Raw genomic sequence first — 14,108 nt, 5'->3', positions numbered from 1 at the left:
AGTCAAGAACCTGAACTTCCACCACTCTCCAGCAGTAATGAGGTGGCATTCCATTCCCCTGCTGGAGCATTGTCAGAAGAAGTCTGTTAAAGCACAAAATCAAAATAAAAACCAGAAGTTCATAATATAATATCCAAGGAGATTAAGGTTCCTATTTTTCTGGAGGTGGGAAGTTTAGATACTGTGGCTCTACAATGGTATTAGAGACCTCATTGGAGCTTACAATCTACTGGAGGGAAACAGATTATAGCAAATACATAAGTCTATATTATGTTGGGGGGCCGTAATAATCACAATGAAGAAAAGGTAAGCAGGTGTGAGAATGGAGAGTTACAGAGTAAATCTGGTTAGGTGACATTTGAAGAAAGACCTAAAAAAGTGAGAGATGTAGACATCTGGATATCTGGGGGAACAGCATTCAAGATAGAGGAATCAGCAAAGCAAAGCATCTGTGACAGGAACACGATTGATGTCTTCAAGGAACAGGAAAGAGGCCAGTTAGAGAGGAGGAAGCAAGGGGGAAAGTTGTAGGAGATGACCTCCGAAAGGCAAATAGCTCCAAGTCCTCAAGGGACTTGCAGACTTTAGTCAAGCCTTCAGATTTCACTGTGTAGAATGAGAAGTCACTGGAGGACTGTGAGCAAAAAAGTGACATTTTCTGACTTAATATTTTGAAAACCTTGTTCTAGTTGCTATGGGAAGAATAGACCATAGGAGGGTTAAGGTGGAAAAGCCAGACAAGCTAAGCTGTGGGAGATGACAGTGGATCAGGTTAATAGACATAGACATGGTGACAAATGGGTTTGTTTTCATGAGAGAGCTGACAATGTTATAGATCCTGGATTGGATATGGAGTGTGTGAGAAGATGATGAAGAAAGGATGGTCCAAAGACTTTTGGCCTAACAGCTGGAAGGGACAAAATTGTCATTTATTAAATAAGGAATGTTGGAGAAAATGCAAGCTTGATTTGAGATGCCTGTTGTATGTCCAAGTGAAGATGTTTGTTATATGTCCAAGTGAAGCTGCCTGCATATACAGTTGCATACAGCTGTTTGTGGTCACCTTATGGTTACAAGATAGCTGAAATATCTGCAACGTCACATCTGCCTTCCAAGAAGGAAGCGGAGAAAAGGCAGTGGGTAAAAACAACAGTGTGTGTGAGCATTCTTATTTTGGGTTCCTAGAGAAGCCAGTTCTGAGATAAGGATTTGGATACACATTGTTTATTTGGGATATGAAGATACAGTGTAGTCTGGGTGTGGTGGCTCACACCTGGAATCCCAGTGCTTTGGAAGGCCAAGGCAGGAGGATCACTTGGCACCAGAAGTTTGAGACCAGACTTGGCATTATAACAAGACCCTGTCTCTACCAAAAAAAAAAAAAAATTATCTGAGTGTGATGGCACACACCTGTAGTCTCAGCTACTCAGGAGGCTGAGGCAGAGGGATCACTTGAGCTTCTTCCTCATTTTCTCTTGCCTCTGTCATGTAAGAAGTGCCTTTCACCTCCCACCATGATTCTGAGGCCTCCCTAGCCATGTGGAATTTTAAGTTCAATTAAACCTCTTTTTCTTCCCAGTCTCAGGTATGTCTTTATCAGCTGCATGAAAAGAAACTGATACAGGTAGGTATGGGTGATACTGTAAGTATTTAGATAGTGAGGTTACTATTAGTCATATATATAGTAATATCTTGGGTCTAGGAGGGTCTGCTGAGTTTCAAACAAAATTCTTAGTATAACAGGATTATAGCAACTGTTGTTAAAAGTGCAGGAGTTCTAGGCTGCAGCGACCTATGATTGCTCCACTCTGAGCTAGCCTGGGTGACAGAATGAGACCTGTCTCTTAAAGATGTGGTTTATTAGTTTCCTATGGTACTGTAACAAATCGCCATAAATTTGGTGGCCTAAAGCAACCAAAATTTATTCACTCGCAGGTTAAAAGGCCAGAAGCCCAAAATCAGTATTGCTGGGCTAAAATCAAAGTGTTGGTAGGATTGCCCCCCTCTAGAGGATCTAGGGTTTTCCTTGTCTCTTCAAACTTATGGTGACTGCCTGCGTTCCTTGACATGTGGACTCCAACCTTCAAGGCCAGCATCTTCAGATCTTTCTTTACTTCGTCCTCATCTCCTCTTTTTCTCTGTGTGTCAAATCTCCCACTGCTTCTCTCTTAGGGCCCATGGAAATAATTTAGGATAATCTCTCCATCTCAAGATTCTTAACTTGTGTGAAGACCCTTTTTTCCAAATTAAGTAACATTTACAGTTTACAGGATTAGGGCCTGATTATCTTTGGGGACAATTTTTCAGCCTACTTCATATGGGAATAGGAAGTGAAACCGGAAAGGCAGGTTACCAGCTACCACTGTGGGTGACTGAGTCAAATCCTGACGGGGAATCTCTGGAACCCACCACAAGTCACACCCTCCAAGAGCTCTCCCAGCCAAGGAAAACGTGAGTATTTATACACCAGTAACTGCAGTCATTGTCAAAGCTGTTCCAGGGAGGGCTTTAATTCTCTGTCACTTCTGACCTGTCACAGGCAGCAAAGAGGAGGACTCTAGCAGCAAGAGAATGCACTGAGGCAAAGGAATGAAAGTTTTATACACAAAAAACCAGGCATGAGTCCTTAAGTGGTCACCATCAGGGATGTGTAGGATACCCACAGTATCTGCTGTAGCCTTCTTTTAAATGGCCTTTTGGCACCTTCCACTTATATTTCACTGGACAGGTTTTGTTACATGTCCATGCCTAGCTTCAAGGCAGACTGGGAAATGTGGCTGATTCTTTAGCTGGTTGCATTTCCCCTCTGAAGAATATCCAAGTTCCGTTAGTACGGAACAAAGGAAGGATAGATACAGGGTAGGCAAGTAGGAGCAAATCAATAAGGATGGCTCGGACCAAGGTTTATCACTGTTTATGGTGAGAAGTAGTCAGAATTTAGGATGTATACTGGAAGTAGTGCCAGTAGGACTTACTGTTGCCGTGGGGTTTGAGGGGAGCACAAATCTAGGATCATGAAGGGTTTTTATCTTGAGCAACTGGTAGCAGTGGTGGCAGTTAAAGAGATGGAATGGACTGGAGTACGGTCAGGGTTGTGGTACAGGGAGTCTAGTACTCTGTTTTGAACATGGGAAGTTTAAGATGCCTGTAGCCGTCCTCTGGAAATGTCAGTGTTGAATAGGTGGTTGGATATAGATGTCTTCGGCTCAGATGCTTAAGCTGCACATACACATTTAGAAGTTATTAGAGCCAGCCTATGTAACAATGAGGTTCATTGAAATTTCTGACATTCTGGAAGCAGTATATTTATTAAAATGTTGTGTAGTAATAGAAAACAGATTTTATCAATGTACGCCTAATTCTTCCCGGTGGGATCCAGTGAAACAGCCAGCCCCAGGTTTAATAGAAAAAGGGTAAAATAACTATCCTCAAACATACTAACACTGCAATCACTCTTCAAATAGACCTTCTAGCAAGAAGGAATTTTAATGGAACCTAGAGACTGGCATACAGACCCGGTAACACATGTGTAGATAAACATTTGTTTACTATTAATTCCATCATACGTTTAAGTGTGTCGATATGCCATAAGAATTAAGATACACAACTTTATGAGGAGAGTGAAACTATTTGTATTTTTAGATAAATGTAAAGATCACCTCGAAGAAAGAGGTTAGTGCCTGCTAATATTTTGCTGTTGTCGTCTTCTCTCCTCCTTCAATCTGCAGTCCAAGAGGTTACTCAGAATGTGAGAAGTTATGACAGAAAAAGTTTATCTGTAATAGAAATATTTTAATAGATCTTCTGCTCTTTTTAGAACATAAAAAATGAGACTTTAAATTTATATGAGCCTATAATTCTGATAAAACAATTGGTAGGGACTTGGAGGCTATGGCACTGTACCTTATTTCTGTATTTCTATAAATGTCTTCTTTTTATGACTATGATGAAGCCTTTAGAACAAGGCCTTTATGAGTACATTTAAGCACTATTTTTTAGAATAATGAGGTTTATGCCTTATCCATGTCTCAACATTAAACTTATTGCAAATGAGAGAAAAGAATGGACTGAATGTGAGCCACCATCTCAATTATGTAATAAAAATAGACATTTTAATGCTGCTAAATTAGTAAACACTAATGACGATTTTTGGATGACAAGAAAAGTGCTTGAGGAAAAACTGGTTTTATCTGTGATTCAATAATTAATTTTGAATAAGATTTTTCATGAAACTATGATCTAAAAGCTGTAAAATAATAAATCTTTCATTTCGGTGTTTAGGACAGTTGACTAAGGAGCAGACTGACACCACAGACGTGTCAGAAAGTGGGCTCTAGGACTTCTTCTGGGGGATCTCCCCATCTGGCCTTGTCTATGTCTTAGGTGTGATATAGTATTCAGTGTGCAGAATAGGGTCTGTGAGCCATCATGAAAAGTTAAATTGTATTTATTATAGCCTATTAACTCAGACAAATAAGTATGTAATATATTTTTGAATGAGTTTCAGTAAAAGATTTTGAAAAAGTTAAGACCTAACTATCACTCACCAGCCTTTGGAAACGCATTTTCTTAGATTATTCCATGTTTCATGACATAGTCTCCTTTCTGTTCTCTCTATACTTCTTTCTCCCTAATTCCTCCCTCCTTTCCTTCTTTCTTCATGATGACTTCCATATTTGCTTTTAAATACCCTCTTCCAGGCTCCAGACTCATTTCTATTTAGATATCTCACATACTAAATTTACTCCTTTGTTTAAATAGTAAAATTTTTCTCATGCTGTGTTTATTTTTTAAATTATCCAAATATTTTATGATGGCTTAAATATTTTAGAAAATATGCACATTGATTTGGAAGTTGATAAAACACCTCCAAAAGTCAAGATGGCATGTCTTGCCAATGTGAAAATGGATATAAAAATATCCCTAAATGCTATAGTTTTCTTCTTTTTTTTTTTTTTTTTTTTTTTTTTTTTTACTTTTTAAGTTCAAAGGTACATGTTGAGGTTTGTTGTGTAAGTAAACTTGTGTCATGGGGGTTTGTTGTACAGATTATTTTATCACCTATATACTAAGCATGGGACCCATTAGTTATTTTTCCTGATGCTTTCTCTTCTCCCATCCTCCATCTTCTGATAGGCTTGAATGTCTGTTGTTCCCCTCTGTGCATCCATGTCTTCTCATCATTCAGCTCCCATTTACAAGTGATAAACATGCAATATTTCCTTTTCTGTTCCTATGTTGGTCTGCTAAGGATAATGGCCTCACGCTCCATCCATGTAGCTACAAAGGACATGATCTTGTTCTCTTTATGGCTGCATACTATCTCATGGTATATATGAACCACATTTCCTTTATTCCATCTACCACTGATGGGCATTTAGGTTGATTCCATGTCTTTGCTATTGTGAATAGTTCTACAATGAACATAATGTTTGCATGTGTCTTTAAGACAGAACAGTTTGTATTCCTTTGGTATATAACCAGCAATGGGATTTGTGGGTTGAATGGAATTTTTGTTTTTAGGTCTTTCAAGAATCACCACACTGACTTGCACAATGATTGAACTAATTTATACTCCCATAAACAGTGTATAAAATGTTTCTTTTTCTCTGCAACCTCGCCAGCTTCTGTTATTTTTTTACTTTTTAATAATGCCCATTCCGACTGGCATGAGATGGCATCTCATTATGGTTTTAATTTACATTTCTCTAACAATAAGTAATGTTGAACCTTTTTTCATATGTTTGTTAGCTGCATGTATGTCTTCTTTTGAGAAGTGTCTGTTCATATCCTTTGCCCACTTTTTGATGGGCTTGTTTTTTTCTTGTAAATTTGGCAGCTTCACTTGGAAATATAACAAACGTCTTCACTTGGACATATAACAGGCATCTCAAACCAAGCTTGCATTTTCATTTTCTCCAGTCTTTCTTTCAAAAGAAATAAGATTTTCAGACAAGAATAAACCCACCTTGAAACAATGTGATATCACTGCTTTACTCTTTCCACTCCCAAATTTAACTAATGTGATCTCCATCTGGTTAAATAAAAATATATGGCACCTAAACCAAAGGATCTGTGAGACCCCCTCTGAGCTGATCAGACCACATCTGTGGTATTATGTTTAAGTTCCAAATGGTACATTTCAAGGATGAAACTGACCAAAAAAACTTGATCAAAGAAGAGTTAGAATTATGAAGTGTCTGAAAATCTTACCATAGTCATTCATTTTTTTTTTTCATTCAGCAAGTGTGTATTAAGCCTCTTGTATTTTTCAGGCTGTATACTGGATAGCGAGCATAGAGTGGGGAAGAAAAAATCTCTAGGAGAAAGAAGGAAATAAAAATATTTGTGGAAATAAATAAAGACCACCCAAATGAAAACAACTGAAGTTATTTATTTATTCAGAGCTTGCTATACCAAGGGATTCACCCACTATCACTTGCATTTGGCAGAGACTCAAAGGGAGGCAGAGGAGTGGAAAAGCTTTATGGTAAAAAAAGGAAGAATGCTTCAGATGTGCCCTCATTGGAGGGTGTTGGTGTGTAGAGGCTGGAGGCGGAATAACTAAAACTGGGGTAGCTTAGGGGATTGTTTTGAGGCGTATATTTGGCTTTCTCTAGTTTGTCCTGAGCTGGAAGTGGTGACAGAAATTAGGGAAGCTGGCAGTCAGTGATCAAGCCCTGACCATTATGGGACAATTGCAGATTTTGTGGCTTAGCTTTTTGGACTGGTGATGTTGTTGCAGAAATTATGGGTCATGGTCTACTGTCTTGTGGTCTGATTGTTTCCCATTTGTATATTCAGACTCTAATATTAAACACTAACAAAAGACGACTGGAAGTACACTTAAAACTGTATTTGACACACCAATGACTATATTCAAGCACTTTAATGACTACTGTGTTGAAACGGCATTTGTCCTGAATGGTCTCAGTGGAATCAATGCGATCAAATTAGGACCAATGGATGGAAAAGTTCTTCAATACAAAAAAGATCTTTCTAAAACACATTACTGTCTAGTTACAATCTCAGATAGTGGTTACCTGTTAAGGGGAGAATTTAGACCTAGGCTGGATAACTTCTTTTTAGTGATATTGAAAAAGAGGTCACAAACTTTGGCATGCATCAGAATCACTTGATACTTTTGTTACCAATGCAGAACCTTAGGCTCTGTCCTAGACCTGCTGAATCTGATCAGTAGTGTATGATAGATGATTCTTTTAAGAAATATTTGTAGAGGGGCCAGGTGCAGTGGCTCACGCCTGTAACTCTAGCACTTTGGGAGGCCGAGGTGGGTGGATCACCTGACGTCAGGAGTTTGAGACCAGCCTGGCCAACATGTGATGAAACCCTGTCTCTACTAAAAATACAAAAAAAAAATTAGCCAGATATGGTGTCACATTCCTATAGTTCCAGCTGCTCAGGAGGCTGAAGCAGGAAAATCATTTGAACCTGGGAGGTGGAGGTTGCAGTGAGCCAAGATCATGCTACTGCACTCCAGCCTGTCAACAGAGTGAGACACTATCTCAAAAATATATATATATATGTATATTTTTATTGTATATTTATATATATAATATATATATGTATTTTATGTAAATTTTAATAAATATGTTTATATATTTAAATGTATATATTATATATACATATATTAATTTAATTATATATTTAATTATATAAAGTATATAAAATTTATTATTTAATTTATTATTTAAAAACTATATAGTTATATATTTAATTCATATATTTAAATATATAAATTATATATAAATATATATATTAAGAGAGTCTAACATTCTGACTTTTGCATAGCATAGTCATAACAGGAAATAAACCATTCATTCATTGAGCAATATTGATTGAGTAGATTACATTATGTCTACACTCTACTTTAAGCCTGTATTTTAACTTTCTTAGCATGGTACATTCTTACATGTCAAAGTTAGCAATTAAAGGAACTCATTCATTCTTCAGAGATTTTTTGAACATCTGCTCTGGTGAGATGATGATGAACCAGACTAATATAGTTCTTTTTTCCTAGAGCTTACATTGACATAGTCCTTTTTTCTTCAGAAGGGAAAGAATACACAAAATATACTTAAAATACAGGGTGATATATGTTGTCATGAAGAAGAAAAATGGTGAGAAAACACCAGCCCATAGTTCTATTCTTTCCCCCTACATTATAATTCCAAGTAAAATTCAGTCTTAAAATTCAATCAAGTTATTTATAGAGGAACTAGTATACATCCTTTTGTCAGATTTGTTTTAGGTTTTAAGTAAAAATTGAAAGCCTCTGAGCCTAACATTCCTCCAGAAATGCTAGGAGAAGATTTCAGAATGGCACTTTGTACTTAAAACCTCTCTGCTGTCAAAACTGGTGAATATTGAATTGAATAAACCAAAGGAACATCTTCTGTTTGGGTTGACTCTGGATATCTTAGAAAATGAGTCTGGAAATTCTAAATTCTTTGGATTTTAATACCTGTTTCTAACTTTATTGCAATGGAATGAATTTGTACTGTATTTCTCAAGCATATTCTTATTCAAAACACCATGTATTTTGCTGTGTGGTATACAGGAAGACACATTAAATGGGAAGCAGCTGCCTCATATCTAGTTCTGGCTCTTCCACTAATTAGCTGTGTGACCTTGGGCCTCTCTGAGCTTGAGTTTTATCAAAACGCTAAATTATTCTTAATTAGCTCTAAAATTCTGATTTGGTAAGACTAAATGGAGGAAATGCTGTCATGCTGCACCTGCCTCTTTCTCATAGCCTCCTCCCAGCTACACAAATACATTAGAAGCCTCATTACCACCATTAAATGAATGCTGAAATAACTTGCTTTTCTAATGTGGGCATCTGTATGTTCCTTAGGCTGAAGTCTAAGGCCTCAATATCTACCTGCTTATCCAGTCTGAGTGACTGGACTTATGCCAGCTCCCTAGAGAATGCTTCAGCTTCTTTGAAAAAGAACTCTGTAGTGAGAGCCGTTACCAATCTGTCTTCTTAACAACAGTTGCTATAATCCTAGCTGTTATACTAAGCATTTTGTTTGAAACGCAATAGACCCTGCTAGACCCAAGATATTACTATGTATATGACTAATAGTAACCTCACTGTCTAAATACTTCAGTATCTCCCCATACCTGCCTGTATTAGTTTGTTTTCATGCTGCTGATAAAGATGTACCTGAGACTGGGAAGAAAAAGAGGTTTAGTTGAAATTACAGTTCCATATGGCTGGGAAGGCCTCAGAATCACAGTGGGAGGTGAAAGATACTTCTTACAGGGCAGAGACAAGAGAAAATGAGGAAGAGGCAAAAGCAGAAACCCCTGATAAACCCATCAGATCTCATGAGACTTGTTCACTATCACGAGAACAGCATGGGAAAGACCAGCCCCCCATGATTCAATTACCACAGTGCAAGTTGGTGGTGGATCTACCATTCTGGGGTCTGGAGAACAATGGCCCTCTTCTCACATCTCCAATAGGCAGTATCTCAGTAGGGATCCTGTGTGGGGACTACCACCCCAAATTTCCCTTCAGCACTTCACTAGCAGAGGTTCTCCATGAGGGCCTCGCCCCTGCAGCAAACTTCTGCCTGGGCATCCATTTCAATATGTCTTGTGAAATCTATGCAGAAGTTCCCAAACTTCAATTCTTGACTTCTGTGCACCTGGAGGCTCAACAGCACGTGAAAGCCGCCAAGGCTTGGGGCTTCCACCCTCTGAAGTCACAGCCCAAGCTCTACATTGGATCCTTACAGCCATGGCTGGAGCAGCTGGGAGACAGGGCATCAAGTCTCTAGGCTGCACACAGAACGGGGACCCTGTGCCTGGCCCATGAAACCACATTTTTCTCCTGGGCCTCTGGGCCTGTGATGGGAGGGGCTGCTGTGAAGGTCTCTAACAAGTCCTGGGGACATTTTCCCCATGGTCATGGGGCTTAACCTTAGGCTCCTTGCTACTTAGGCAAATTTCTGGAGCCAGCTTGAATTTCCCCTCAAAAAAATGGAGTTTTCTTTTCTACTGCATCATCAGGCTGCAAATTTTCTGAACTTTATGCTGTTTCCCTTTTATAACTGAATGTCTTTAACAGCACCCAAGTAACCTCTTGAATGCTTTGCCAGATACCCTAAGTTTCTTCTGCTAGACACCCTAATTCATCTCTCTCAAGTTCAAAGTTCCACAAATCTCTAGGGGAGTGGCAAAATGCCACCAGTCTCTTTTATAAAACATAACAAGAGTCACCTTTGCAACAGTTCCCAACAAGTTCCTCATCTCCATCTGAGACCACCTCAGCCTGGACCTTATTGTTCATATCACTATCAGCATTTTTGTCAAAGCCATTCAGCAAGTCTCTAGGAGATTCCAAACTTTCCCAAATTTTTCTGTCTTCTTCTGAGCCCTCTAAACTCTTGCTTGTTACCTAGTTCCAAAGTTGCTTCCACATTTTCAGGTATCTTTTCAGCAACACCCCACTCTACTGGTACCAATTTACTGTATTAGTCTGTTTTCATGCTGCTGATAAAGACATACCTGAGGCTAGGAAGAAGAAGTTTAATTGGACTTACAGTTCCACATGGCTGGGGAGGCCTCAGAATCATGATGGGAGCCAAAAGGCACTTCTTACTTGATGGAGGCAAGAGAAAATTAGGAAGAAGCAAAAGTGGAAGCCCCTAATAAACTCATCAGATATTGTGAGACTTATTCACTATCATGAGAATAGCACAGGAAAGACCAGCTCCCATGATTCAGTTACCTCCTCCAGGTTCCTCCCATAACATGGGAATTCTGGGAGATACAATTTAAGTTGAGATTTTGGTGGGGAACACTGCCAAACCATATCACTGCCTGATTAAATTCCTTAGAAACAGACACCGGCCATATCATGCCAAATTCCTCTCCTTGAGGAGCAGCACTATAGCGCAGTTGGTACCCTTGAATCTGGTCCTAACTAGTCCAGGCCTGCTCTTCTATCCTTAACAGACACGTCTGATATCCTAGTTTGCTTCTGTCAAAACTTTTGAAGTTATGATAGACATAAGTACACCTGTATCTATATGAAAGAGCATTGATCCTAAAGCTAAGTCTTATGATTTTTCATAATTAGCATATTCTTTAGAATTAGTCTACTCTAAAAAATGTTATTTTTAAAAAAGTATGTATACACTGTTAGCTCTGAAGTTGGCTTTGAGTATTAATTTTAAAAATTAACCTTCAGCTTTTGAATTATTCCCATTTAAATAATTGAATAATTTCAGGAAATAATGATCAAGCCATACAGAGCAATGTAATAATTTTTTTTGCCCTCACCTTTCACCACTTTAAAATGTATTTTACTTTCCTACAATTGCCAGAACTTCTCCTTGTGAGGCCGAGCTTCAGGAATTAATGGAACAAATTGACATCATGGTAAGCAACAAAAAATTGGATTGGGAAAGAAAGATGCGGGCTTTGGAGACACGATTAGATCTTCGAGATCAAGAATTGGCAAATGCACAAACTTGTTTGGATCAGAAAGGTCAAGAGGTACTGAATACATATGTTAACAAACTGATAATTCATCAGACTGTTATGTATAGTATTCTATCAGAATATGTTTTTATTATACATGCTTTTTATCAGGCATCAGCAACATTTATTGCTTGAAATTCAGCAAATTATATGCTAAATGTCTTATATCAAATAAGTGACAATCAGAGCCTAAATCCATGGATATTTGCTGATGAAGACAGATATATAGTGTCAATGTCATGTATAAAAGTAAACAAACATTTAATATATGTATAAAATACTGTTTGCAAGGAAAGATGTAAGTACTTTTGCTGCTGTAGAAACAAAGAATTTGTAATCATCAAAGCTGGACAAGGAAGAGTTCAGAAACATTTGCTTCTTCTAATAGGCTAGAAAAAAATAGAAGACATCAAGAATTGATTATAGGACAAAGGGGAAAGAGTTTGGTAAAGGGGTATGTGTGTATACCTGGGACAACCACTTAAGAGGAGCTCCCTCAGTCCCTCTAGGCTGCTCACTGCCAAGCTGGTGGTCACAGAAGAATGTATGAGTTCTCCCAGGCCTGCGAAGGAGTTCAGGAAAACTATATGCTTTATCTAATGTGGACTTTGTGTCTGTGAATTTTTCTTTTGGAAAAAGAAATGTTTAAGAGAAATGTTTGCTAATAATGTACTGTAATAAAATATCATTAGTTAACTTGTTCATCAGCCATTTTTCTACCTTTATTGACTGCTCAGTGGAGCTTAGTTTCTTTGGCATAGTTAACTGTATTATCATTTGGCATAGGTAACTTAGTTATTGGCATGTAGTTTTCCTACAGTAGAGGTAGGTTATCAGACATGGCATATGCAATAGACTATTATTCTAGCTTTTATACGTAATATGTAAACAAGTGCCTCATCTGCCTTTTAAGTAGACAGATTATATAAGCCAAATCCGTAGGAACTGCTCTTAGACAATTTTTCTTTTTAATGCATTAGTTATTATAAAAATATAACAATTATTTCATAATACCACTAAAACACAGATCCTCTTGAAGGTAATGGAGGAAAAAAAGCCGAATTATATTGGTAGAGGTTTTGCCTGGCTAACAATGACGTAGCCTCCCAAAAGGATAATGCAAAGCAAATTCTAACCCTGAATTTTAAATGTGATGATGATAAGGATCTTTTGTTAAACATCCATACTGTCCTAATATGTACCTTGTGGAATAGTGCTAGAATGTTTGGTTTTTGTGAATTTCATTATTGATAGCTATTTTAAGAAGTGCAGTACAAATATTTACTCTTGGTTTGGTACAGCCGTTTTGTTTTGAATCGTGCTTCTCTTTTGCACATTTTCTGATTTTGTCAGGCAAAATTTAGAAAAAGCAAAATTAAATTTTATTCTTCATGCAGGTAGGGTTACTTCGACAGAAATTGGACAGTCTGGAAAAATGTAATTTAGCAATGACTCAGAATTATGAAGGACAACTACAAAGCCTAAAGGCTCAAGTAAGGAAACTTACTGTAATTTAATATCACACATTTTGATATGCTTTTGACCTATAGAGTTGTGTTAATTTTCCTTAAACTAATTGTTTTTAGTATAAGCAAAAATTCTCGTATTTTAATTATAAGCTTAGTCATGTCTTTCACTGTTTTATATGCATTGATTTTGTTTCTTTTACTAGATTGTTGGATTGCTATATCTTCTGTACCTGTTAGCACAGTACTAAACAAATGGCTTTCTATTTCTCAAGAGACTTGTTGATGAATTAAATGATAATTAGCTATGTGGGCAACAACAAAAACCAAAGTTATCTTTTGTGGTTATTACTATCTAATAGAGATGCTCTTAATTCTATGACAATTTACAATAGGGAAGTTTGCTATTATGAAATAGATAATTGGAAGAATAAAACTGGTCTTTATTACCTTGTTACTGGTAGGACTGTTTCTTACATGATAGTGCCTCTGCATGTGTAATGAGAAGGAGGACACAGATTTCTTTTTCACTTATCCCTGTATCCTAACACTGAGCTGGCAAGCAAAATGCCTTCTTTACCACAGATAGCACGTAGAGTAGCAATCATTTGAGTACGTCAAATGTAGTAGATGCTATATCTTTGCTTAACTTAGTAAATGCATCAATGGGAAATATGGTTTGATTATGAAACTTTACAAACAAATTTTTTTGGAGGACAAATATTTCATGTATGATAATTTAGTTAAAGGAGGCTAAAGTAGTTAATGATCCTTCTTAAGTACCTTTTAGGGACGGAATTCAGCCATTAAGATGGGAATGTGAAACATTTGATGCCACTTAGATGATTTTATAAGACTAGTTCTTAGTCTACCTAGACATTTTGCATACAGTTCAAGTAATTGCCACTATATGGTAGCTTGAGTTATGAAATTACATATGGTTTTTACTAGCTTAGACTGAGCATTTAGCATGTAAGTCAATTCAACCTTTATTTTTCTATAAAGATAAGGCTCTAAAGCAACAACGTAAATATTAAATCATTACATACTGGTCGATATTTATCAAGAGATCACAATCTGTAGTTAGTTTAAAAAAATACCGAAATCTAGAAATAGGTGCCA

The 14,108-nt window shown here is 37.4% G+C and overlaps 1 protein-coding gene across 4 annotated transcripts in view; it reads left to right on the top strand.

The window, feature by feature from the left end:
- Positions 1-14,108, top strand: part of DEUP1 (deuterosome assembly protein 1) — a 92,214-nt gene that overhangs the window by 11,133 nt on the left and 66,973 nt on the right. For 3 of the 4 annotated variants that reach the window (XM_032295784.1, XM_032295783.1, XM_032295786.1), the window contains exons 3-5: positions 2,308-2,451; positions 11,364-11,535; positions 12,918-13,013. In XM_032295784.1, coding sequence (XP_032151675.1) covers positions 2,308-2,451; positions 11,364-11,535; positions 12,918-13,013 — 412 coding nt within the window. The remainder of the gene's footprint in view (positions 1-2,307; positions 2,452-11,363; positions 11,536-12,917; positions 13,014-14,108) is intronic. The other variant, XM_032295785.1, reaches the window with a different exon arrangement.

This window comes from Sapajus apella, unplaced genomic scaffold (genome assembly GCF_009761245.1).
Source record: "Sapajus apella isolate SASKATOON/1434 unplaced genomic scaffold, GSC_monkey_1.0 scaffold34, whole genome shotgun sequence".
In the NCBI taxonomy this organism is placed as follows: Eukaryota; Metazoa; Chordata; class Mammalia; order Primates; family Cebidae; genus Sapajus; species Sapajus apella.
The sequence above is the reverse complement of the archived record's forward strand: the minus strand, read 5'-3'. Positions and strand labels throughout refer to the sequence as shown.